The 27,485-nt window shown below is 37.4% G+C and overlaps 1 protein-coding gene across 1 annotated transcript in view; it reads left to right on the plus strand.

The window, feature by feature from the left end:
• sgip1a (SH3GL interacting endocytic adaptor 1a) overlaps positions 1-27,485 on the plus strand; it is a 77,049-nt gene that overhangs the window by 39,673 nt on the left and 9,891 nt on the right. The window contains exons 2-16 of the mRNA XM_056258841.1: positions 4,608-4,671; positions 5,499-5,523; positions 6,368-6,430; positions 6,570-6,627; positions 6,782-6,960; positions 13,729-13,740; positions 14,867-14,878; positions 15,751-15,772; positions 15,951-16,065; positions 17,840-17,928; positions 18,443-18,529; positions 19,809-19,883; positions 20,261-21,022; positions 21,955-22,079; positions 22,416-22,569. Of these exons, the coding sequence (XP_056114816.1) occupies positions 4,608-4,671; positions 5,499-5,523; positions 6,368-6,430; positions 6,570-6,627; positions 6,782-6,960; positions 13,729-13,740; positions 14,867-14,878; positions 15,751-15,772; positions 15,951-16,065; positions 17,840-17,928; positions 18,443-18,529; positions 19,809-19,883; positions 20,261-21,022; positions 21,955-22,079; positions 22,416-22,569 (1,842 nt within the window). The remainder of the gene's footprint in view (positions 1-4,607; positions 4,672-5,498; positions 5,524-6,367; positions 6,431-6,569; positions 6,628-6,781; positions 6,961-13,728; positions 13,741-14,866; positions 14,879-15,750; positions 15,773-15,950; positions 16,066-17,839; positions 17,929-18,442; positions 18,530-19,808; positions 19,884-20,260; positions 21,023-21,954; positions 22,080-22,415; positions 22,570-27,485) is intronic.

A 27,485-nucleotide genomic window follows, 5' to 3' on the forward strand; every position in this document is an offset into this window, starting at 1 on the left:
TCTGTATAAAACTACTGCACAATGTTTTTGCCTTGCAGGATGTTCTATTCTTTAGAGGCAAAGATTGCTAAGTTCACTTCATACTGTGTAGGCTATATTTACACAAAGGATGGACTAACAAATAAACCCTTGTGTTGCTAATCAATAATTTCCGTTTAGTAATAATCTCCTCAGATTGGTTTTTCCAGTCCATGTGACGTCATGTACTTTGTAATCTGGACATGAGTGTTTGTGATGAAGTATTGTCATGTCTCTAGCATTTACAGTAGTTTCTGTTTAGTAAAAAGCCATGTAGAGCTCTTGAAAACCTTTCTTGGCCATAATAGCAGAAAGAAGATCACTATTATCTTGCTGAAACATGAGTTGCACTCCTGTCACAGTTGAATACCAGCTCTGTGGCACCTACAGTCTCGCCAACATTTTCTCTGACAATTAAGCTTTGTTGCTTTTAACCACTACTGTTTTTTTTCTGTAGTCTCTAAAGCCCAAAATACCATCTATCTTTATTTTCACATCGTCTTCACTTTTCCTGTTTGCTTAAGTGGTGTCCCTGGACGGTTGGTTCTGTCATTTTCTCTGGCCATCACTCCATGAATTAGCTCCTGGTAATCACGTTTCCACTTCCGTCATCATGCTTACACACGGAAGCTATTATTTTCGTAGCCATTAATTAGTGTTATGCTGTGTTTAGAAATCCCTGTTGTCAAAAAATGAACTCCAGCCATCTCATGGGTGTTAGCTCATATATGGAATGTGTAACCACGCTGGGGTTTGTGTGTTCACAGAGACCGTAATCTGTTTTAGCAGCTAGCTCAAATGCATCACAAATTGTGCTGATATACTGTAGTTGCTTCTGTGTTTGCCAGTATGTGGATTTAGGTGAAATCGTGATATGCCAGGGTTCAGATTTAAAGCTTTAAAGAGCTTGATCCATGTAAACCCAAGATGACGCAGCAGTCCTTTTTAAAAGCTACTCTTTTGACGTTGCTCTAATGAAGTATATAGGCTATCAAAAAGTAGCATGTTTTGGGAAGTACTATGGTATGAGAAAATGATAACCATTTAGTGACATGGTATATATATATACCAAAGTGCCATGTCATTATCATTTGATGCCATGATTGTACCATGGTACCTCTTCAGTTCTTTTTTTGTAATCAAATTTAGGCCTTTTTATGAGCCTGGAAATGTTTGTCTTACATTTTGGCCAGAATTAACAGCCTTCCACCACCAACTATTGTATACCGAATAACAATGTATTGTTCATAGCAAAACAGTTATTTCTGCCTAAAATAGCATACTATAGCCTAACCACTTATTACATAAAATCTTAATTGCTTTTCTAGAGCTCTTTGAATATAAACATATTATTAATTTATCCACCCTGAGAGGCAGAACTGCTGGATTGCTTCTGTAGCATTATAAAGACCCACATACCGTATACTCCACCAGAAGATCCTGATTAGGTAATTGTCCACTTCCACTTAATGCAACCATATTGCTAAATACAAAAATCTAAGCCTTTTGTTTAATTTCAAAACTGATATCCTATAATGGACAAATGATTTAAAACAGAGTCATAACTCGCCAGAATGTTAAGTTATGAAAGAGATCAAAACCAATATAAAGAGAATGTACTTAACTGATAACCTTGTTACTTTTTGAACCCCCTATGATATTATGCAAATAGCTGCAAAAACATTTCTCTGCCACTTTCTTATTTTGGTTCTTTTGGTCTTGTTGTATTGTATCCATTTCTATCTGGCAGACCTTTCAGCCATTTAAGCAAAAACATATAAAACTGTCCATTTTTAAGTCTTGCCTTAACCTGTTTAATACCATTTGAATTTGAACGCAGCTGTCAGTTTATTTTCACATCAATCACCAACACTTAACGTCTGGAGATTAGCATGTTTAATTTCTAGCATATTTTGTATTTAAGTACGTGCTCCAAACAGCACAACCCTGTCAAGCTTTTGAGTCATCACTTTACGGCTAGTTCAAGTGCACAAAGTAGAACGGCTACTTTCCTGGTGTTAAATTTGTGTCTTTTTTCCTTCAGTGTTTGTTTCTTTGTAGCACACTTCACTAAACATCCTCTGCACTGTGAACTCCCTTTACATTTGCTCCTTTTTAGTTATCTTGAACGACTTGTTTTTTAATCAGAAAAAAAAGGAACAGTTTCTTTGAAGAAATGTATCAAGAACAGAGGAACATGTAAGGAAACTGAACAAGGCGATGTCTGGAAATTTCTCAGATGGCTCTGAGAAATAGATTCTCTTCTATCCTCGCTCTCAGCCAGACGGCGGCGTTTGAGCCTGTGGATGTGTTAGGAAATATTTAGTAAAGATCAATAATGCCATCCGCCATGTTGGAGCTCCCTGTCACTGCAGAGGCTTGACTGGATCGAAGCCTGACTCAGAGCCCTGCAGGCCCAATGGCTGCACAATCATGTCCTCATGTCCACATGACTTTATGGGTATTTACTGTAAATTAGGTTTGAGGATGTTTTGGCTGTGTAAATTATAGGGAGACTGTGATTCATTTTACTCCAGATAATATTTATCAGTGTGGGGTTATTTTTCAGTCAGTTCCTGTATAGACATTTATGTTCAAGTCTTGCTACAAAAAACAGCTATGAGACGATCAATGTTATTAACTCTTTTTTTTTTTTTTTTTGCATATGGGGGTTACATATGCACATGATCATATGTAATCATGTGCATATGTAAAATAATGCAATCACCAACATTAAACTAGCATATAAATCAAAACTGCCAAATGTCACTGAATGAAATGTCAACCTTGGACGAGCTATAGGACTGTGCGAGCTTTAGGGGTGTTGATGGACTCGATCTACTCCATCTTTGTTTGATTATCGTTCTGAATCCGATCTGAATGTAGTCTTTGACAAAAACGTGATTTTCTCAGCTTTTTGCTCAAAATGTTGCTGTTTTATGAAACAAGTGGTGATATAAAAAAAAGAATGCATGAAAATAAAATACAACTTTTTTTTGTTTGTTTTTTAAAGCAGGGTCTGTTCTTTCTTTTAATATATTGCATGTTCAGATATTTATACAACAAAATATTCTGGGGGCAAATGACATGTTTGTGAAAATGGTCAAAAGTGCTGGTGGTGGCTGGCAACGTTTTTCAAAACTGGGGGCGGGGAAAGAGTTAAACACAAAGCATCATAAAAAAATGGAAAGACTAACATACAAAATATTACATAATTGCTGTAGCATACAGAAATTGTAATTCTATTAACAAAAATTATTTATAATAATAATAAAAAAATGAATGAGTATAAAACCACAGCATTTAAATCGCATGTCCTAAGAATACAGTTAAATCAATCTTAAAACCTGGTTAAAATCTACCTTGGTTACAATTTTAATTTATAATGTAGTTGAACCTTGCTTTATCATTATTTTTTGGGGTGAACAAGTGAACATAATAAAAACAAACTGCATACATGCATTTAAATTTTATTTAAATTTTAATTTGGAGGACAGAATTCACACACACAAAATAAATCTAATTTAAAGTCAATAGCTATGTTTCCATTCCATTGCGAATCTAACTTATGCTCAAAATTGGAATATCACTTAAAACATTTGCAAATAAACCAGCGTTTCCATCCCATGTGTTCAAGAGAACAAAATCGTCACTTCCCGGGAAATTGGTGCGAAATATCCTAAATAAAAATAGAAGTTGCAAGGAACAAGGTAGCCAATGTTACTCTTTTTTCCTACATCATACGAAATGTTATCTTGCATTCGGATGCCTGATGTTTGGGAATGCAATCATGTGAGACGCTCCTGGGAGGTCATTATACCAAATCATTCTGATGACAGACTTTTGCTCAGACATTTCAGAATGATGAAGCCAACATTTGAGATGCTGTGCAATGAAATTGGTCCGCTGGTTAGTCCAATTATCCAATCACTGTTGAGGCAAAGTCAAGGGAGTTTTTTGTTGCACATCGAGTGTTTTGTTCAGTAAATGTGTTTCCATCGTAGTTTGTGCTCATGGCTTCTTATCGGATAAAAATGTATATTTTATGATTGGCACATTTTTGGAATTTATTTTTCCATCCAGCATTTTTTAATGCGATATCCCAAAATGCTCATAAAAATAGCTGGACGGAAGCAGCTAATGTGAAACTTAAGTTTTGACCATTGTGAAATTTGTAAGCGAAACAGAATATTGGGGAATATGTACATATTTTTAAAGCTGTAAATTAAAAAAAAAACAAGAGCTTTAAAAGAGTCAAGAGGTTTTTTTTGTCAGTTTGTGAATTTGCTAAATGCTAATGCTTTCTGTCTTTGATATTGGCACTGAAATCAATTTTTAATCAGCAGTGTAATTAAGTAATAGATTCAGTTCATTATTTGATCTGAAATGTCATAGGTCTTCGAACATTCTCTTTTTTACAAACATCCACCCACCTACATTCACACACAGATACACACACACCTAACAGTTACAGCACATTTGTAAATGTGTGATGCCATGTGTCTGTGTCTATGAGGCTGTACTGTGTTTTTGTTCTTTTTTGAGTCATATCAAATTAGACCACTAACAGATCTCTCTGCGCACCATAGGATTGAAAAAACGCACCAGGAAGGCCTTCGGGATACGGAAGAAAGAAAAGGACACTGACTCTACGTAAGTTTCACTAATATATACACCAGTATTAACCCTATACCTACTGTATCATATTTGATCAAAACTTTGCTGAAATACCTGTTATACACAATCTATTACATGCCTTCTGTCGTTTGATTGATAGCTTATACTTTTTTTAGCAAGTTCAAGTCCTTTTAGTATCATTCTAAAAACGAACGCCGTAGTACACGTCTTTTTGCTTTAGCTATTTTTATAAAGTTAACACAAGAATGACTATTGTTAATAATATTTCAAGATGAACATGTTTTGGACTGAAACAACTTAGGTTTACTTGGTTGTCCATCATTTTTTATGAGCTATCAGAATTTAATTAAAATTTTTAGCCATATACATTTCAGCAACTGCACCTAAATGCATATTTTGCTCAGTCTGGGCCTCTGATTAAACTTGAAGTCCTTTTTTCTCCACAAGTATGAACTCCATATTATCCCATATCATGCTATGAGTAATAAAAGCCTAGTGTATGAAATATGCAAACAATTTTACAGAGTTATAGAACTTAATGAAGTAATAGCTGTGCTTCCAAAGGCAGGCTGAAGGAGTTCTCTCACAAACTCATCAGTAATGGAGCATTTGCTGCTTTTATGCTTTGAATCCCTGTCCCCTGCTTCATGGCGTGAAAAGGCTGTAGATGAATAGATGATGTCTGTTTTGAGAGTGTGTCTGCCCAACACACAGGTGTTTCTGTGCCTCACAGCGAAGCCTGGCTAATTGCTTCTGTGGTTGAGTTGAAAAAAGAGAGGCTTGCATGTTAAGTGGGCATTAAAGATCTCTTTGTCTCTTTCTTTTGTGTTCTCTGTTTTTAGGGGGTCACCAGACAGAGATGGTGGAGTAAGTACCTCTTAACTTACAGCATCATTTCAAGAGCCAAATGTGCTATTATTTGTATTTTGGAATTTGAATCAATGTTTGTTTTAATTAGGGCTGCAAAAGTTGATGCATTAACATACGCAAATTAATTAAATGTTTATTCAACACATGTATTCAATTCATTCTGTTCTTTGTGAATTCTGAGAACTGAGTGATTTAAATATTCTGAGCTAATTAAAGCAGCAAGGCAAGCACACACACACACACACACACACACACACACACACGGAGAAGAGCCTAGCAGACCATCCGTTTTTCAGTAAAGGATGACAAAATACCTTTTTATGGGTAATTTAACTATAAAATAAGCCTTGATGGGATTTAACAAAAGTAAATTCATTTGCATTCTTTGTAAAGTAAAATGTAATTATCATCAAAGATCAACGAGGGAAATATTTACCCACAAGTGAAGCACAATGGTTCATTAAAACGTTAATGCAAAAACTGTTAATGTCTTTTGATGGTTGAATAGTTTGACAGCCCTAGTTTTAATGCATCAGATAATCAGTGTTAATGTAAGCTTTTTTTTTTTTATGTGAAGCCTTATGTGAATTCGAGATTTGAAATGGTGGAAAATAATTCAAATGATGTCTTTATTTTCTTTATGATGGATGACCGTGACACAGGAAACCCAAGAGACTGAATCGGTACTGAATATAGAGACAGAAGTCATTTAGCTAGAAGTGAATACTCACTAAGCACCTGTAGATTCCCTCAGCGGCACCCCTAAATAGGCCAAACTCATCTCATCTGAATATCAGGGAATTTAAGTGATGTTACTAAAGTTGTGTTTTGATTTGCTCAGTCACAGAAAAAGACCAATGGGGCTCCAAATGGCTTCTGCGGGGAGATTGATTGGGAGAGATATGTAAGTACATCTTTCAAGATACAAAGGTAAAGCATATGACAGCTAAAGCCTACTACATTAATGGCCATTTAATTTAAACTATCAAATAATACTACTGCTTCTGTAATAAAAATCTCACTTCAGTTCTTTTCTTTTGCAGAACTCGCCTGAGCTAGATGAAGAAGGATATAGCATCAGGCCAGAGGAGGAAGAGGGAGATATCCTTTAATAGAGCCATAAATGACTTTGATTTCATTTTGAATAAACAATCATAATTGTGTTATTTAATTCTTAAGAATGTGTAAGGTCTCTAAAATTCATCCAGTGTTTTAATCATGGCAATTTACAACTGATCCCTTAACAGCCGTCCACCAGCCCCCAAAGAGAAGACTCACTTTTTCTCCTCCAGTGAGTCTGAAGAAGAGGAGGACCACCGCAAAAAGTTTAAGATCAAAATCAAACCCCTGCCAGCAGACGCTAACTTTGCAGCGCCCTCGGTAGATGAATTAAAAGCCTCCATAGGCAACTTAGCTCTGTCTCCCTCGCCTCTGGTGAGTCCAGCCAATGTTACCCATGCATCCCAAGCTTATGATGTCATTTCTTGTCACTTTTTCTTCCTTAAACTTAACATAGTAGAGAATATTGTGCCGTGTGATACTGTATGGCTTAATGGTTTTGTGCTTTGTACTTATTTGGACACCCCTTACAAAAAGGGTACTGTGAAAGTACCATGGTAGAATGATGCTTATATAGGGTACAATGGGGCTAAAGGTGCTTTAGGTTCAAGCCAAACTTGGCTAACAGTAGATAGGCCTTCTTTCTTTTTTCTTTTTTTTTTTGTGGAGCCTTGCTTGTAGATGTGTGGTTAATATGAGGATATCTCACTGTGGAGGCTGGTGCTGGAGAGAGCAGTGTGAGCAGTTCAGATGGAGCTGTATGCCATTTTAATAGTTCCAAAACACCTACCTGCCATTTCACTAAAAACATTGTTGAGTTTCGGCAATCTATATAGCTGCATCCTGTTAGTTAAAGCTATTTTAGGGAGTTTTAAATTATAATTTTGAACATGTGCAGGAAAATGTGTGTACCCTTCATATATATGTGTGGACAGCACCCGTCTAATCATTCTCCACTGGCTCAAAACAGACTTATCTTGCAAAACAGTATTCAAATTAGCAAGATAATTATATAAAGCATTTATGTTACAAAAGATTTATTTTTCAAATGCTGTTCTTTTGAATTTTCTATTCATCAATGCATCCAGAAAAAAAAGTATCATGGTTTCCACAAAAATATTAAGCAGCACAGCATTTTCAACATTGATAATAATAATAAATGTTTCACTAATCATCATATTAGAATGATTTCTGAAGGATCATGTGACACTGAAGACTGGAGTAACGATGCTGAAAAATTAACTTTGCCATCTCAGGAAATAAATTACTTTTACTCATTTTAAAATAATTTTAAATAGTTATTATAAATTGCAATCATATTTGACTGTTTTACTGTATTTCAGCCTTGGTGAGCATAAGAGACTTATTTAAAAAAACATAAAAAAAATTTTACCAACCCCAAACTTTTGAACGGTATAGTGTGTACATGGTAGTACAATGATACTTTTGGTACTTCGTGTTAGTGAATTCAGTTTACAATTTTAATAAATCTACTTTAGCCCTTCTGAATACCATACAGATGACTAGCTTTTGCTGATAACATTTTCCAAATCATCCATCAGATTGTATTAAATAATTTGATAACCATTAACTCACAAGCTAGAATATGCTGAGAACATCCGGTTCATATGGCGTGTGCGGTTAAGATTCTACAAAGATTATCTCTCCAAACTTAAGTATTGACTTTTAAAAACTTTTTTCATTGATGAAATCATCTAAAGTGTGTCTGAGTCTGACAGAGGTCATTCAGATGAGATATGGTGTAGATGAGTCTTATCTGACTCACTGAGCGTGTCTTTATCTGGAGTCAGGGAGAGTAGGAGTTTCAGGCGGAGTCTCTTAGACTAGAGTGTCGCTCTGTTCTCTTTCAATAATTCAGCTTGGAAACTGGGCACAATGACTCCGCCGCTGCATAGTGCGGCAGGCCTACTGACAGGTAGGCATCCCGGCCAGAACGTGTCACAAGAAGAACTTGCACGCTAAATTATTCACACACAGATACATACAACTCTGTCAATGAGCTTTTAAAGCCCTTTTTGTGTCTTGTCAATCAGTCTTACTCAGATCTACAACTCAGGACCACCTACCGGGCCTTTTCTTGTTCTGCTTTGTTCCTGAAATTAATTGGCACTCAGATTGGTCTTTTGCTGCCTGTCACAAAGTAATTATCTTTTCTGGGGTTTTCATTAGCTCTTATTCCCAAAGTTAATTCTGCACGTCTATGAATCCCTCTCTCAGTATACTCAATGAATGCTAATCCACAACCTTGAGCAGTATTCTGAATGCTTTCAAACAGGTGACACCCCCTGTCTGCTGTTGGTTGAACAAACGCACCGCCCCACCCAATTCACACCTTTGGTTGAGTCAGTTGTTTTGCCTTTGCTGGGCTGAACAGAATGCTCAAGCAAACAGTGTCACATGATCCTTTAGAAATCATTCTAATGTGATGATTTGCTGCTCAAGAAACATTTCTTCTTATTATCGATGTTGAAATGTCGATGTTTTTTCAGGATTGTTTAAAAGAACAGCATTTATTTGAAATAGAAATCTTTTGTAACAAATTTAAAAGTCTACTCTCAATTTTGATAAAATTGAATGCATCATTGATGAATAACAGTTTAACAAGTTTAGGGTCCAATTCTCACTATTAACTAGTTGCTTATTCATATCACTATAGGATATTGGCTGTTTATCAGTACTTATAAAGCACATATTAATGCGTTATTCTGCGTGGCCATATTCTAAATCCCTTAATACCTAAACGTAACAACTACCTTACTAACTATTAATAAGCAATTAAGTTTATTTAGGCATAAGTCGTAGTTAAGAATAGTGAGAATAGGCTTTATGCCGAGCGTCACGTGACCAAGCCGGAAAACAGATCACATCGCTTCCGATTCAGGTCTTTTGTATGTGCTTCATGAAATTTTTTGCGGTTTTACTCAAGATAACTTAAAAGGAGCAAGCAAAAATGAGCATAACCAATGTCCCTCGCATGTGCAGATTGATATTTAAAAGTTTTTTAATTTTTCTTCTTCACACTAACGTTTAGATATTTAAATAGCATAAAACACCAATAACAAAGTGAACTTAGTAGGTTAGCTGATTACCTTAAAAATCCATAGATATCGTAGTTAGTTCTTACGGCCGTTAACACTTTCTCTGACAAGCGGATGCAATGAGACCCGTTTTCCGGTTTGGTCACGTGACGCTCGGCATAAAGCCTATTGGACCCTAATCTAAAGTGTGACCAAACTTTTTAGTGCCCCCAAACTCTTAAACAGTAGTGTATATTCAGTAAATGTCGAATACCTTTCTATGCACATTTTGAAAGTTATATTGTTATATACCAAAATTTGCATATAATGTTTAACTACACCCTGCTAATTAAATTTTTAGAAAAATCATCCTACAAATGGTTTACTTGTAGCCTGGGAAAACCCAGACAACTTCCGGCAAATTTAGATTTGCTCTGCAAGTTAGTCTGGCAAAGAGCTCATTCAAGCCCATTTCTAATCCGTCGAAATCGCGGCACCAATCAGAAACGTTGGGGCAGGCTTTACACAATGACGACAGCACAGTGACAGTGAAGCAGATTTTGTACATTTACAAAGATGGATGCCGCCGTGGAACTAGGGGTGTGATGGTTATAGTTGAACACCGTCATTAGAACTCTATAACCGCCAAAACCATGTTATAAAAATATTTTTTTCACAAAAATGTATTATCATAGAGAATGTTTAAATACTAATATCAGCTTACGAGGGAAACGGAGGCGGAGTTAGTGGTGCTTCGGAGGCTGCTACTGCTGGAGATGATTCGGGAGAGGTCTGTGCCCCTTTACCGATCAGAGCGCGCGCTGACACGGAGTAAAGCCTTGTTTATACTCGACGCGTCCGCACGAGTGCGAAGGTTCGCGCGGCAAAAATGGTGCGTTCGGTGTCGGTCCGCAAGACCCCATTTCGCTTGGCTGTGTGCACGGCTTTTTTTGTAACAGCGCGCGCGGCGCCGCGGCCGAGGATGAACGACTTCAAGCCGAATCTGCCCGAGCATGTACGTCTCACCGCACTGGCACGCAGCTTGCGTGTCTAAATTGCAAAGTTCATTGCCAAGTTTTTTTTGTTAAGGTGTTGTTTACTGTGTGTGATTTGTTTAATGGAAAGGACATTCACTTCTAGTTGTCTTGCTGTTAATTTTAAATAAACGTAGAGCAAGTAGCTAATCAGTGTCTGCTCTATAACAGACGAACGTCGCTCTGCATACGCTCTGATTAGTTTTAGGTCTATCCAATTGCGCCCAGAGGCATTTGAGCTACGTCCGTTGGTGACGCCCCTTTGGAAATGATTTGTCTATGAAGTTTTGCCAGACCATAACTAAGTTACAACTGAGAATGGTCTGGTTTTAACCAGGCTAGTTTACTTGTACTTTCTTTGTATTTTAACATTGAAAAATGACACGTTCTTTAAGCAGACTTATTTTGACCTCAGTGACTGAAATCCACTTTGTCCAGTATATTGGAACGTCTGGCATTCCTTACTCATGAATTAATCATCAGTCACATGCCCGTCCTCTGCCATGGCAACCTGTGCGTATTTGTGTAACCATGGTGATGGATTAGCCATGAATACTCAACAGAAAAGTGTGAGCAAGGTTGAACAACAGAAACCATACAATAATGATCGTGCTCGCTCTCATTTCATCAGAGGAGAGTGATAATTCATACATCTTGTTGTATTCTCTACTATACTTCACCTGAGTAGTCAGGACAGAGATATTACATCCAGCCAACCATCCAGAACGCAGGGAGAGATTAATGTAACGGTGGGGTTACAGTCGAGCAAAAGCACAAAGGCATGGGGGTTCTTAATATAGCACACCTCTCGGCCAGGTGCTGGGTTCCAGCTGGTATTCATGTTTTATTGATAAGCTTTGCCCATATACAAAAGACCTTAATAAAGAAGCAGTCATCCAACAAGAGTTAATAAAGCCACATATTGTTAACCCAGTGTGCTCAGAGCCTGTTTGATCATTCGACAGTCTTAATTCCAAACTGTGCAGCAGAATGTTGACATGTAGCAAGTCACATTTTTTTAAAGAAAATGTTCACCCAAACTAACGAAAATGTTGCCATTTATCCACCCTAAACTTGTTACAAACCCATATGACTTTTCTTTTATGGAGTCCTCATGAGAATAAATATTTTAGAATGTCCACATGTGCTTTTTAATTATGGAGATTGGAGCTGTGAAGTGTGATGCTCCAAAAATAATTTAACAAATACCATTAAAAGGAGCCCATACATCTTGTATGCTCTTTTATACATTTTTTAAAGGTGTTTAATAGTTTTGTATCAGGGAAAACACAAAAATAGTGGCTAATTTAAAAATGTCATCACTTTGCCATAGCCTTATTATGCATCATGCCTATACAAATTGATTGTTGTTTCATAAAAAAGAACAACAATAAAAACTAATCTGGGAAATGCTTCAATAAACTACTGTTCAAAAGTTTGGGCTGAGTAATATGTATGTATGTATGTATGTATGTATGTATATATGTTCTGTATATAAATATAAAATAATATATTAAATTCAAGTAAAGTAAAGACATTCTAGTAACATTCTATTCCAAATAAATGCTGTTCTTTTGGAGTTTTTCTATTCATCAAAGAATCTTGAAAAAAATGTATCAGGGTTTCCACAAAAATGTTAAGCACCACAACTGTTTTCAACATTGATAATAATAAGAAATGTTTCTTGAGCTAAAATAAATAAATAAAAACTGCATATTTGCAATCACAGGAATGATTTACAGCTTTAAAGATGTTAAAATAGACCATTTAAATCCGCACAAGATCCGATTTTTCCGCATCCGTTCTGAGCCACTTCCAAATGTGGTTTTAAATCAGATACATATCCGATATCTGGACATCCGACCTACACCTAAACACGTTTATCCAGATTTCCCTTGGAATTACAAGCCAACACAAGGCGGTAACACATAAGTTGTAGTTAAGAATTAGTTAATAGTGAGAATTGGACCCTAATCTAAAGTGTGACCAAACTTTTTAGTCCCCCCAAACTCTTAAACAGTAGTGTATATTCAGTAAATGTCAAATAGTTTTCTATGCACATTTTGAAAGTTATATTTGTTATATACCAAAATTTACACAAAGATACTGTAGATTTATAATGTTGTATTATGAAGCAGACGTGCCTGTATGCACCAGGACTAAAACTCACAGCATTTTTACTGAGGTGGAAACTTAATAGTTTAGTTTAGTTCTTACCATGCTACGAAAATAACAAATGAAAATAACCGTTATTTTCCGGTCTATATCTGAACCATGAGATTTTGCGCTGCAAACATCCATGACCACTTTTAATTTATCCATGCTGGCAAATAATCATGGCCACCCGATGTGAATTATAAAATAATTTTAGTATGGCCATTCAATACCTAAGGGTCAACAATGTCACATGGTAAAGTGATCACCAACAGAATTAGCAAGCAGATATTGGATACCAGTCATGTCTAAAGTGAATGTAAACAGGCTGTACAGAAAAAATGACATTAGGTCACATCTTTGCATTAAGACTTGCCGTGTAAACAACTTCTTTCAAAATCTGAAGGACCCCTAACTTTTGAATGGTAGTGTATAATATTGTGTTCCATGGAAATATAAAAATCAAATATAAGTTTGGAACCACATGAATAATTGATAACAGAATTTAAATTTTTGGGTGAAACATTCCTTTAATGTGCTTATTAAATTGATTTTTAATATATTTAGTAGCGTTCACTCAAGCTATGAGTAAAGTCATTCAGGTCACTCACTGAGATCTTGATCTGTTGCCACGTTTGACTGATCTCCTTATTAGCTGAGATATATTATGTGCTGGAGGCGATATCTGTGGTTGACAGAAAAATTGACTGGGTTTGCACAGTGTTTCATCATACTGTAATCTGTGTTTGAAGACATTTCTGCCTTGTCATTCCTCTCAAATTCACGTGTAACGTATTTGTGCATGCTTACCAGCAGCACTATACTAATGTAGATCGATAATGCTCTCTCTTCTTCTGTCTCTACCCTGCCTGTCTTTCTGTTTCTATCTGTCCTTACTCTAATGCTGGCTGATATAGAGGAATAGTCCGGTAAGCTGTTTATACGTTATCCTCTTTTAGAGTGGCATCTTCTTCTAACATTTCTTTTGGCATGGTGAAGTTTGCATGCTTGGTGTTTAACATGCCGTCAGGAACTGATCTAGGATCAGTTTGTGTGTTTAGGGATGGACTGTTGGATATTGAAACAGGCGATAGACTGAATAGACTGTGCAGTTTGTACTTTGTAGTTTCATTATAGATGATGGATGGATGGATGGATGGATGGATGGATGGATGGATGGATGGATGGATGGATGGATGGATGGATAGATAGATAGATATATATGTCATTTTGCATCTGGTGTTTGTTTATGCATGTTTCACTTCAACACTTTCCCTCTGTTTATTATTTGAATGAGTGGGCCACCAGCCTAAGTCATCAGCCCAGCTCTTATATTAAAGCATTTGGTTGCATGCCAATTATTTGCTTGCCCACTCTTGGCTCTGATTGGTGGTGACCATTGCTTACAGCCTATTGGATCATTCCTAATCACTCAGAACTCTCAGACTGAATTTAGAACCCTTGTTCCTGGGCTTAATCCAACTATGATGGAGGGGGAATAAGGAAAAAAATAAATATAATGAGGTTAAATTGGAAAGAATAGATGTCCAAGGAAAAATTTCTTGTCCTTTCGTTTCTATTCTAACTGAATTTGGTCCAGGAGTATTATGCATGACCACAAAATTTCCCACCATATGGCGAATCTTTGAAATCTCTTTGTAGTGAGCTGAGCAGTTCATACTTTCTATGCTTTGGGATCCTCTGAAGACTAAACAGTGCTGAGACAAGCAGTACTGCACAGGTGCAATGTTGGCAATATGTGCATAAATGCCTGAAATCTGGATGTTTCATACCTTCTCGAGCTACATTGTAGTTTTATGTAATAAACAGATCAAAATTGAAGTAATTCACTCTTGAATTGTCACTGCCTTCATTGGGTCTCAAAAAACTGATCTTTAATTGAAAATCATCACTAAAGCACAGCATAAAGGTGAACATAGTCTAATTCACAACATGCAGTTCAGGAACAGAGGTTGCTTTTGATCGAAGTCTGTATTACTGATTTATCACTTTCTGACTAGGTGTCTCTTCTCTCTTCCTTTTTGCTGGTCACAGAGACGTAGCCCGGTAAGTGCCTTTTACAATAATTTTTCTGTTCACTAGTGCTTGAAACACTTTATGATTCAGTTGAAGCAGTCATACAGAGGGAGAACTTTTGAATTGTGAAGATACCAATGTTATCAATTTAATGAAATAAGCAAAATATTACATGTTTAAAGAGACTTAATAGATGATATTTCCATATAAAGATGCAAAGGTCAGGACCAGTAAAAAGTATTATTTTTATTTTCAAAGTTTATTAACTACTACTCTTTACAGGCGTCACTTTTTAAAAAGCTAACATTAGTACTCTTATTCACTTTTTCTCCCTCATCTGTTCTTTTCTACCTAATAAAAGGCCCATGTGAATATAAATAATGCTTGCTTTTGTGCTATAGTTCTATGACACCAAAAAATGCTTACTTTGGAAATCAAGCAAATGCCTTTTTAATAATTTGTATGCTGGTTGCCGTAGAGCCTTGCATAAGCTATGTTAAAGATTCTTAATCTTAATACTGTATGATATCTATTATCTCACCTTTTAGTCTAAAGAATGCCATTCTGACTTAAAAGGAAAAACAAATGCTGTGGTCTATTTGATATTCATATCCACCATGAAGAACCTGTGATGTAATAACATTTATGACAGTGTTATTTGTTACTAATGCATCAGTGAGTCAGATAAGATTGTTCATCAGTCAATCATAGGAATTTTCTGTCAGCTGTAGAATGCATTATGAAAAAGGAATTTACTGGGCATCAAGGCATTGGCTCTGTCTGAGTTTGACTCACCATTCCCTTGATTAAATTTACCCACAATGCAATATTTTCAGCTGATGAGCGAAATGGTGTTATGAGCTTTTAGTCTTATGAATGTTTTGGCCTTCTGTCTGTTTCAGGGGCTGGCAAAAAGAAACCCCAGTAAGTACACTTAATACAATTTATTCTTAGGTTTATGAGTCTGTTGTCTATGTCTATTTAAATCTGACAAAAAATAGTTGTCTGGAATTAAATTATCCTGTGAATAAAGAAGTGTGCTTGCATATGTAGGAGTAGGTGTAGTGTATTTGTGTTCATATGAACATGATGTTATTCTCAGGTGAAGAAATTGCACGACCGAGACGTGTTGTTCCAACGCCCGCACCAGCTCTTGCCCCGTCTACAACACCTGCATCTGCGCCTGCACCTGCATCTGCGCCTCCACCTCCACCTCCGCCTGCGCCTGCGCCTGCGCCTGCACCCACTCCCGAGCCTGCTAGGTATCTATACGCACATTTACACACTTTTTGTCTGTTATTTCTAAGGGTATTATTGTTCAAAAAACGATTACAAATACGACAACTAGCAAAGAAAAAATTATTTTGTTAACTAAAATAAAAATAAAATAAATGAACTTTGCAGAAGACCAAAAATTAAACTGGAAGTATACTAAATGTGTACCAAAAAAACTAAAGCAAATTACAAATTAAAATTGTTTTACTTCTTCCCACTCCATTTTCAAGCATACGTGTATAATTTGTTATTATTGTGTATCTTTTCTGTTGTCACACTATTTTGCTTGAAATAAATAAATAAATAAATAAATAAAAAAAAATAAAAATAAAAATATATTTTTTCAGCCAAAGCTGGATGGTCTGATTTAATTAATCTCACAAGCCTGACTGTAATATAACTGCTCAATTAAACAGGTTGCTTTTTGTACATGGCATTTAGGTCTAGGTAAAATAAATTTTGCTGCAAATTTTTTTTATGATAAATGCAGCATTAATGGCGCATTTATATTACATTTTATTGTCCACAAGTACTGCAGTATGTAGTGTTGGTGTGAATTTTACAAAAATATTAGTTATGTTAATGGTGTTATTTTCAGTATGGTGCAGTATCTGATAAAGTGCATTGTGTGTCATCATAGGTAGATTGAACAATTTGTGCAGTAACTACAATTTCTGGAACTGAAACTAAATAAAATCTCAAAGTATTTATTTACCAATTAAAATATCTAGTTCAGTCATTAAACTCTTGAGGACGCAGGCTGATAGGTCCTTTACATGCAATCCGCAAGCGATTACATAATTACCTCATGACACAAGCTGATTGGCCTCTGCTGATCCTGCAAGCCAATGAGATTGCTTGCTCAACAAAAAAATAGCCTGGGGCTGAATCCGAAATCGCCATTCACCATTCCCTACGTTAGTCCACTAATACTGTTCACTTAAAGAAGTGAATGAAAAGGAGTGAGCGAATTCAGACAGCCGTTGAGCGTACATCGGTTGTACACTCGTTATTGCAGTGCAATGTAATGTGGGATTGAATAAGTGCACTCAATATCGTTCACTATGGTTTCGGACACCACTACAAATGGCTATCCCCTAAAATAACGCCCTATTTAAGGGTATAGGGGGTGATTTCGGATTCAGCCTGGTTCATTGTTTGCTGTAAGCTAGCCTGCAGCGTGCTATCAGAGTTCCTCTGAAACTTCCACCTCCCCTAGCTCCACCTGAGATCTGCTACAAGATTTTGTGTCTATTTATGCAATAGCAGCATATCTTACATGCTCACAGCAGTGTGTCTGTGTATCTATTAGCAGTAGCAAGTCCATACTTGCTCTGCAGCAACAATAATCAACAAAAGCAGCATCAGTGCAGCAGGTCTAGTCCGCCAAGACCAAATACATTAACATTACCATGTTCAATAACATGTTAAAACTATTCAGAGAGTTGACATGATTGAACTAAGTAAAACCTCAATTGAAAACCAAAATACAAAACAGAATACAAATAAAAACTAGTTACATTCTAAATAAAAAACTATGCTTACAGTATATATAGCCATGCTTGTTGCAACTTAAGAGTCTTTTAAAAATTGTAGTTGTTTAACTGAGTCTAAATGGATTATATCACAAACTGTTAGAGTTGCAGCCTGAATGTGACTAGTCTGCATCTGTGTTGATGAGTCATGCAGATCTGGCTTAATTCTCCTCCATTTTAGTAATAAGAAATCTCCAGTGCCAGAGGATGCAACAGCCTTATTCGGCCCTCCACTGGAGACAGCCTTCGATGAGCAGAAGACTAGTGAAGGTACAGTATATCACCATATCCTTACCTCTTAGTTCTGCTCATGGATGTTGATCTGTCATTTACAGGGTCACTGGATTTTAACCATTCACAATCCAATAGAAGCTGATCACGGCCCAGATTCTTTGTGTTACTTTATTCACTTGAACAAAAATATTTTTCTGTCATATACAATATGTGTCTTCAGGAGACTCACAGAGGGTATAAAGATGATGCTCATATTTCAGCTATAAGTATTTAAAAGTACTGTTTGTTTGCTTATAAAATCAGTACTGGTTTTTAGCTTTATGTAATGTGAACTATAGAACAAAACATTCATCAGTGCGTACTAGTTGTGTTGCCACCCACTCAATTCCATTTGCAGCAGTTGAGATTAAAACAATTAGATTTACTGGCCATTTATGACAGATATAGGGATAGATAAGTGTTGCATGGTGATTCCTTCCTCTCTGTGAGTCACACAGCTGTTAATTCTGCTCCCCATCAACTGTGTATCATGTCCTTTTCCATAAATTAGCGGTGATAGAGGAACCTGAGGTTTGGGGTGCACCCCTGCCTGAGCAACACCTAGAATCCTCACTGGCAACACCTTTTCCTACAGGAAGTAAGTCATTGCTTGTGTGGCATGATTGCCATCATCCTGGTATCATAAACCCATAAGTTCCAAAATGGTGAACGGTCGACTGAATGGAAAAATCATGATTGCCTCCAGTTTTTTCATTTTAACTTCCCCTTTGGCAGTCTCCATTAACCTACTAATTTCTCAAGTCATTAGCTATGAAAGCAATAAAGAGTCATCCAGCTCATCCTGTACTCATGTCTTTTGGTGACGGTTTACTCAACGTGGCCTATTTTCATGTGTGCCTATGCTTAAAAAAAGCAAAATGACGCTGAGCTGTATCTGTGGGCTTAAGTTAAGCTTAAGGCTACAATTATAAATGAAATTTTGGCCTTCTAATAGTGATATATCTCTGAATGTATATTTACATAAATATGTTAATACTAGGGCTTACATGACTACTCATTTTTACTAGATGACCAGTTGTCTAGGAAAGTAGCCGACTGTGAACTGAGTCAGTATTTACCCTCTATCAATGACTCAAAGACTAGCTGCCTCAACGGTCTGGGCAGCTGGAGAGTTCGATGCGGTGAGAATGTTAAAAATTGTAAAGTGCTTAAACTATTAATTTAACAAAGCTAATAACATGCACATACATGGATGCAATTTGTGTACAGAGGAATAATCTTTTTGTTGCCATATGAAACAGACTAAAGACTAGTTGTAGAACTAATGCAACTCTATTTCTCATTGCTAAAAACTTGGTATGTCAATAGAATAAAATAAATAATTTCTAATCAGTCTTTTGAAATTAGAATGAAACAGTAATCATATAAGCTTTGGTGTATGTTTAATTAAAACAAATTTATAAACATGTTAATTCTGAGAGCTCTAGTAAAATCTTTTTTCTATCAAATTTTATATGACCCTTTAAGCACCCTTGTGGCCCCCTGACGGTCCCCGGGTCCTAATTTGAAAACCCTTGGACTAGAGAACTAATCATAGAAATGATTGACTATTTGACTAGTCTGTGCAAGCCCTGGTAGATACACACTAAACAAATAAGTGATCCTTACATAAATTAACATAAAAAATGGTTACATCCTAAATAATATGAAAGTAGTGTGAACTTCTAGGTCACAGAGAGTGAAGGGTTATCATCGAGTCTGAGCTATTCGTCCCATGCCACAGTCCCTTTCTGTTGTCCCTGACTGCCTGAATGAGACCTTGCCTTTGCATGGTGCTGTGGGGCATGAAGACATGGCCTACGGGGGGTGGGGGGTGTATGTGAGAGCTTATCTTAGCTGCACTAATGTCATTGCAGCTCTGCCTCCGCTTCCGCCTAAGAATGTGCCGACCTCCCCTCCTCCGATTGAATCTCCTGCTACAGAGCCTACTGGTAAGATCCCCCTCCACCCAGGCCTCAGATAACAGGGGTCTTATACTGCTCCTGGAGGGCCACTGTCCTGCAGATTTTAGTGCCACTAATTCAGCACTCCTCAACCAAATAATAAAGGTCTTGAGGCATACTAGAAACTTCCAGGCAGGTGTGTTGGATCTAAATTCTGCAGGATGTTGGCCTTCTAGGAGCAGGTTTGGACCCCCCTGGTCTATACCAATATTGGACCCCAACAAGTGTGTGATTGGTTTATTTTGTGCTTGTCTTTTGGCACTCTGTCTTTTATCTCTTGCCTTTTCATTTGCCTTGCCTTCTGTTTATGGCCTGCTAATAATTTGTTCTGTTCCATTATGATATCTGTGTGGTACCTGATGCAGATGTACAGAAAGAAGAGGAAAATTCAAGGCTGACCTCACAGAGGCCCTCTATAACTGATCTGGACAACATCTTTGGTCCAGAAGACTCTCCAAAACCTGGTCAAGATGCTGAAGACAAATGGGTCTGCTTCAATGATGCGTCACCTGAAAGACTTCCTCCCTCTGAAGGAGGAGTGCCAGCACCTCCACTCCCCTTGTCTCCGCCTCCCCCAGCAGAACCAGCACCCCCAGTACCTAAATCACCCCCTCCATCTGAGGAGCCGAACCTTTCTTTACCAAAATCTTCACCTCCTCCTGCAGAGCCGGCACCTTCTCCTCCTTCCAGTGAGTCACACAGGGAAAGCCCCCCACCTGTTCCAAATGTTCCCAAAGACACCACTCCTTCTCCTCCAACTGTCCCGCCTCCTCCGGTGGAAGAGGCCCCGCCCCCACCAACACCAGATGATTTTTTTCAATCCACTACAGACTTTTCGTCATGTGCTTCTCTGACAGAGACCCGATCAGACTCAACCAACAGCCCGCCAACCACTATAGAGACAAGTGTACGCACAATCCCTCCGCCCTTGGTTCTGAACCAAGAGGACAAGAAAAGCCCTGATGAGATCCCATCTAAAGAGGACCCCAGTGAGAGCAGCACTTCACCCAAAGAGATTTGTCAAGGACCACGTTCAACACCTCCTCCTCCACCACCTCCTACATACAGGGCGGTAGTGTCATCACCAGGGCCCATTCCTCCAGCTAGTACTGGTGGAAATGAAAGTGGTGAGTCTGATCTAAAAATAAAACAGTCAACCGGACCATTGGTCACTGAACATTAACGGTTTAGTTCACCCGAAAATTAGAATTCTGTCATCATTTACTTACCCACCTGTATTTTGAAACCCGAACGAGGTTTTTTTTTCTGTGGAGCACAAAATGAGTTATTAGCAGAAAGCTTGTCTTTGAAAGTAAATGATAGCCATGGCTATCAAGCAAGATTTTCCAAAAAAAATATATATATATAAATTCAGTGAATACTTCAGTCTGTTCCTCACACAAAACTATCATATGGCTTCAGAATACCTGAAATATAGAGCTAAAGTCAATAGGACTTCTTTTATTATGCTTTTTTGGTCCTTTTTGGAGCTTGACAACTGCTGGTCTCCATCCACTCTCATTATTTGAATGAGAGCAGCTCAGACATCTGGTAAACGTCTCCTGTATGTCACTGAAGAACGAAAGGTTTGAATGATGACTAATAATCAGTATTTAATTTTAGGTAAACTAACCCTTTAAAAAATGACAACCACCAATATAAAAAAATCCACGTTATTGAATAAACACATTTTGATTTATAGAATATACCCTTGGGTAATAAGGAGTAACAAAAGTTTCTGTATATTGAAAATGCATATAAATTCAGTTAAGTCTGAATTTCAAGTCGTTCTGCTCTAGTCACCACCATGTTATATGAGTTTTTACAGGAGAGCCTTCTTAGTAAGAGGGGTCAAATAATGTTTTGTTTTCATTGTTTCCACAGTATATTCTAAGCATCCTGGCTTTCTATAGATGATTTGTGAGGCTATTTTGATCAAGTATCATAACTTTTTTTAATGTATTGCCATTTTATCCAAATCAGGTAGAACTCTTGAATGGGCTTGATGCATGTTACTGTTTGTATGGCTTTGCTTTAATGGAATACTCTTGCTCCACAGGCTCCTCCTCCCCTGTACGCCCATCTACCCCATTGGCTACCAGCAGCTCTCCCCCTCCCCCTCCCCCACCTCGGCCACCCTCACGACCCAAACTGCCTCCAGGGAAACCAAGCGTAGGGGATGTGGTACGTGATAACATAAAAAAAAATCAATACTTTCAAATGGTAAATATTACTGTCCCTGTTAGTTCCCAACAGTCTCAGTGTCACTGACCCTTTTATGACCCAATTAATTTTAAAAACCTTTATAGGGTGTAAGAACTCGTTCCTCAGAAAACCAGACCCAGCCTAAAAGTTGACATTTACTACATATTTAGTTTTCATTCAATAAAATTCTTTATTTAATGAAACAAAAAAGAGTAAATTTCCTCCTGATTACCTGACCAGAATGATAAACTCCTACTCTTTAGTTACTGAATATCCCCTCTGTCTATTCTTTCTTTTCCCTGCTTTTCCTATCAGAATCGGCCGTTCAGCCCCCCTGTACACTCGTCAAGCCCCCCTCCTCTGGCTCCGCTGGCCCGTGCGGAGAGCACCTCTTCCATCTCCTCCACCAACTCTCTGAGTGCTGCCACCACTCCCACCGTCGGTAAAGAGCTCTCCGTGTCTGTGTCAGGTGTGACTCCATTTCCCATCATTCTCTCTGCTTTGCGATGCTGCTCCGTCTTTATGTGTCTGCTCTGGAAATCAGCCTTTATCTAGAATTCAGTGTAACAGGAGCCTCTGTTTCTTAAGGTGCCATAGTGCTCAGTATTTATCACAGTTTTGAATTCACTGTAATGATATTTTCACAGCTTTGTTTTAGTTTAGAGTAAAACAGTATGGTGATGCTGCTGATGCTGATGATGCTGCTGTTTAGTTTATAATACTGAAGTGAAATCTACAGCATTCTGCAGTCATGTATTAGATCGCTGGAAATGATTCATTGCTTTGCTGAAAATACAGTTTTGCATATCATAGACTGAATAATAGCATGACTGTTTGCCTATTGTGCATTTTTATGTCTTGTTTAATATTGCTGGGATTAATTGGATATTTTATATATTATATTATATTAGTTAAATTATAATCCCTAAAATTCTTAATCTGTATGTATCTTTACATTGTAAAAAATAAACAAAGGCCTAAAACGGCGTTATGCGATTTACAAAAAAAAAAAAAAATACTAACTAAAATGCATGTTTGAGCTAACTTGCAGTGACATATCTTAAAATGTATCAGTGCCTTTGTTTTGTCTGAAGATACACACCAGTAATGTGTTTTCTAAGGCACGTTTATAAAAGCCACTTAAATACTCTTATTTAACTAAGGCCTAGTCCTGGCTTAGTCTAAGGGCCCTTTCACACCTACCTTGTTTGGTCCGGACTTTCGGACTTTTCAGTTTGGTCCGAATCAAAATTACAGGTGTGAAACCTACCTCGGACCACGGTCCGGACCAAACCGATGAAATTTGGTCCGACGAAAAGAGGTAGTCTCGGTCCGGATCAAACTGAACAAAGGTTTGGTTCGTTTCTAGTGTGAAAGCATTTCTGTATGGTTCGGACTTTCAGACCTTTTACAGGAAGGTGGTAGCACATGGGGAGAGGAAGAGACGAGGTTTTTAATTGAAGTATGGTCTGATGACATAATAAGAAGTCAACTTGCAGTCTTCTCCTCCTTTCCTGCCGGCGACGATAAAATGTTCGCACGACGAGGACTTTCATTTGGCGAATTTGAACTAGCCTTGTGTATAGTTGGTGCTGCAGGTAATTATTCCATAAAAATAACAATATAGTTGCAACGATATGCGTCTGTTCATTCATGTTGTCAAAGTTACCCGCCGAATTGACAACACGCTGACGTCAGACGCACGTCCATTTACAAAACCAATCAATAGGCTTGTTTGAGATGCGCCTTGCCTCACCTGAAATGTATGCGAGAGTAGGCGGCTGCAGTGAGGGGAGGAGTGAAAAAAGCGCAGGCAAGCCGGATAGATCTCTCTTCTCGCACATGTTCTCGCAGTGGATCAGACACCTGTGAGATCAAAGGCGGATATCGCGGGATTCACGGGATTCACGCCCGTGCACGGTGTTGCTAATAAACTGGATGTAATTTAAGTTTTGTTGCTTTTATATGAAAATAAATATAATGAACAAGACACCCAAAGTACTTATTTAATTCCATTTTAAATAGGCCTACGTGTTTATCAATATTTTTTTCTTTAATACAGAAAAAATATATTACATCACATAGATCGCACTGTGAGAGAGTTTGGGAATATCCACACATAATTTATACACATAAAACATGATATCAGAGTTTTAAAATAATGTTTTTAAAAGAGAACAATACATCACGGTTGTTTAAACCAATGAGCATTAAGCTGTGTCGTCATCAAGTCGTTTCCGGTCGTTTCCCATCGTGCTTTTGATCAGCGAAGTCGGTGGAGAGCAACTGCGCGCGACTGCAGAATCCGACACGTGCGCCTTGCGGTCGCGAGAGTTTTTTGACATACGTCAGCATGACATCAGAGCAAGGCGGACCGCACTCGGACACATGCATCTCGCGCTGATCACCGGTGGTCGGTTCTCCGCAGATTTTGCTCATCTCAAACAAGCCTAATGTCAAGATGCAGCTCACATAGATGATGACGACAGGACGCAAGTATGTCACGTAAAGTTCTTTAGTGCGCTCGCATAATTGCAGTGTGAAACCAAACCAAAACTTTCTGAAAGTATAAAATGTATCAAAACGTGAACTTTGGTTCGGACTTTCAGGTGTGAAAACGCTCTAAGCCCTGTCTGTGAAACCAAGCCAATGTGTCTTTGCTGGACTTTTCAAAATGCCATGTATGGCATCTGCTGTACCAGTCTGAATGCTTTTATTGGAAGCTTTCATTGATGCTAGGCAGGGAAAGATTTTGTTCCATATTTTCCTGAGATTTGCAAACAGTTTTGTCATGTGAATCAAGAGTTTATTAATCTAGAGCTTTTCATGGATGTTGGTCTATCTGGTGCTTGAGCTATTCCATCTTTTTCTTTTTCTTTTTTTTATCCTTTTGGATTTTTTTTTTTTACCACTCCATTCACATTTTCTTCAGTTATCGTCTTTTTTAGTCTTTTAAATCTGTGCCATGCATACATTGTGACGTCTGAGTTTAATGACTTGTTACTTTTTAGTTTTTATTTGCAATTATTTGTCATTTAATTTGAATTACGTTTATTTTTTTATTTTTTTGTGTGTGTTTTGTCGTCTTTCTTGTCCTGTCTTTTGGGCTGACGTATTTGTCTGATGTCAGAAGATGACGCTTTTGTAGACAAACTTCCCAACTTTGAGAGACGGGCAGACGTTCCAGCAGGTACGCTATGAAACCCTCCTGATTTAATGGATGGGATGGAGACCACTGATTCAACAATGTAACAAATGGTTACATTACCCATAGAGTCAGTTGTCAGAGCATAGCTCATTCATGGTGATATTTTTTTTTTCCACCAGTGACTAAACTAGTAAATAAGATTAAAAATGAGTTGATTTTCACATAAAGAGTCTTTAAAGGAATTTAACAAGTCATTTGCGACTTAATGTCTATTGGCAGAATTGTTGGCTTGTTGTCGATTACAGAAATACATTTATAATGGAAGCTTGGCATTAGAGCTGGCAGTACAGATAAGAAACTTTTAAAAATATGCTACTATCACAGCACAAACCGTAACTAATGTAAGAATAACTATAACAATTGAATGGAGGCTTGTTAGCAGACTAGTGTGATAAAAACGGCATACAGCCTTATCTGTGCAGTTATATTCAACTCATGTCTGAGCAGCTAAAAAAGTGAACATGGATGCTTTCGTTGGGACATGGAACATGAGCTAAGTTGAACTCTTAGTAATATATTTGGTAACTAAAAAATGTATACTTCGTATTCTCAATTCTGATTGGATGAGCCATATTTGAAGCTGTTGAAAAATAATACATATAGTGAATTATTGTAAATTAAAAAAATAATAAACACACAGTCACACACTGTGACTGGATATTCTAAATGAATTTTTACATAATAATGTTGCTTAACAACTGCAAAATCCTACAGTTAGGTTATTGAACTATATACTTTGCAGAATAACTATTATGATTGTTATTAATAATAAATTGAACTGTCTTTTGTCATATGGCTGTTGCTGCTATTGTATAAAATGATGCATTTACTGTTTATTTCTTATAAACTTGTACTTTATGTAGTGATCAGCAGCATACCTCAGATTCTGTCCATAGACATTAGGTTATAAATAACCCAGAATATTCCTTTAATTAAAGACTGGCATTTTTAGCACATAAATATATATTTTTTTAAAACACTATTTGCCACAGTATTTACTTTTACATCCATTTTGAATTCTTTCTGCCATATTTTGCTCTTCACATCCATGAAAGATGACATGTCTATTTAGCCCATCATCCATGTCAGAGACTGCTCCATCTGTAACACCCCACACTGACATCAAGAACCAGGAACAGAAGAGTCTTTTAGTCCCTGAAAAGCATCTGTCTGGCTGTAGACTCTTCAGAAAACTCAAAGAGCACCACCATGCTGCTTGAACAGATGACACACACACACACACATACACATCCTCTCAGTGTTTGAAGTGCGGTCTGGAATTTGGCCCAAGTGGCAGCAGTGCTGATCAGTATGCCTGCCTCCACATACGTTTGAGTGGAGAGCTCTCAGATGTTGCACCTGGATAAAAGCATTTCTAACATCATCATGTTACAAAGGTCGAGCTTTACTGCCACATAAATTTAGTCTTCACAGGTGAAATTCACATATTTAAATTTTATCTTCATTATCCTATGCTGCATTTCATTCAAATTCAAATGTGGGATATTCCTACTTGATATCTCTGACTATAAAGTGCCAGATGCTCAGAGGATGACATACATAATTTTCTTCGCAATTATTATTGTCAAAAATTAAGACTAATCTGCAAGGGTGTGATTATCACCAGAGGATCATTTACTGTGTTTTATCTCTCTCTCCCAATTTCCTAAACAGTTTTTTTAAATCCTATAATGTAAGAACTACATTTAGAGTCATTAATGAGTCATTAATTCATTGTATTTGCTTAAAAGTAGATGTTAGATCTCCCTGGGTTGCAATATGCAAAAATCATCAATATAACAGTTCAAGATTACGCATTGAGATGCTCAGCATTATTGTACAACTCGCATCTTCTCATTGCTTAAGTGATCTTCACTTCATTCATAGTCCTGGTCCTGGTTTTGTCTAAAGTTGTATTACCACTCTCCAGCACAGTAGAAGAAGCCCTCATTTGCTTTTCCCACTTGTGTCACCCATTACCACCCCCTGTTGCCCATCATCCCTACTGCAGCTACCTCATCCAATTCACATATCAGACATGAAGAAATAGGCCTATACACCATATACGTTTAACAAAACGCAATCTGTAGCTTATTAGGTCCATATTGTGAAGATGTAACCAAAAGCACTTTTTAAATACCTATTTTAAAAGAAATAGTTTAACCAAAAATGAAATT

This window comes from Rhinichthys klamathensis, unplaced genomic scaffold (genome assembly GCF_029890125.1).
Source record: "Rhinichthys klamathensis goyatoka isolate OS25496 unplaced genomic scaffold, OSU_Roscu_1.1 h1tg000160l_1, whole genome shotgun sequence".
Classification (NCBI taxonomy): domain Eukaryota; kingdom Metazoa; phylum Chordata; class Actinopteri; order Cypriniformes; family Leuciscidae; genus Rhinichthys; species Rhinichthys klamathensis.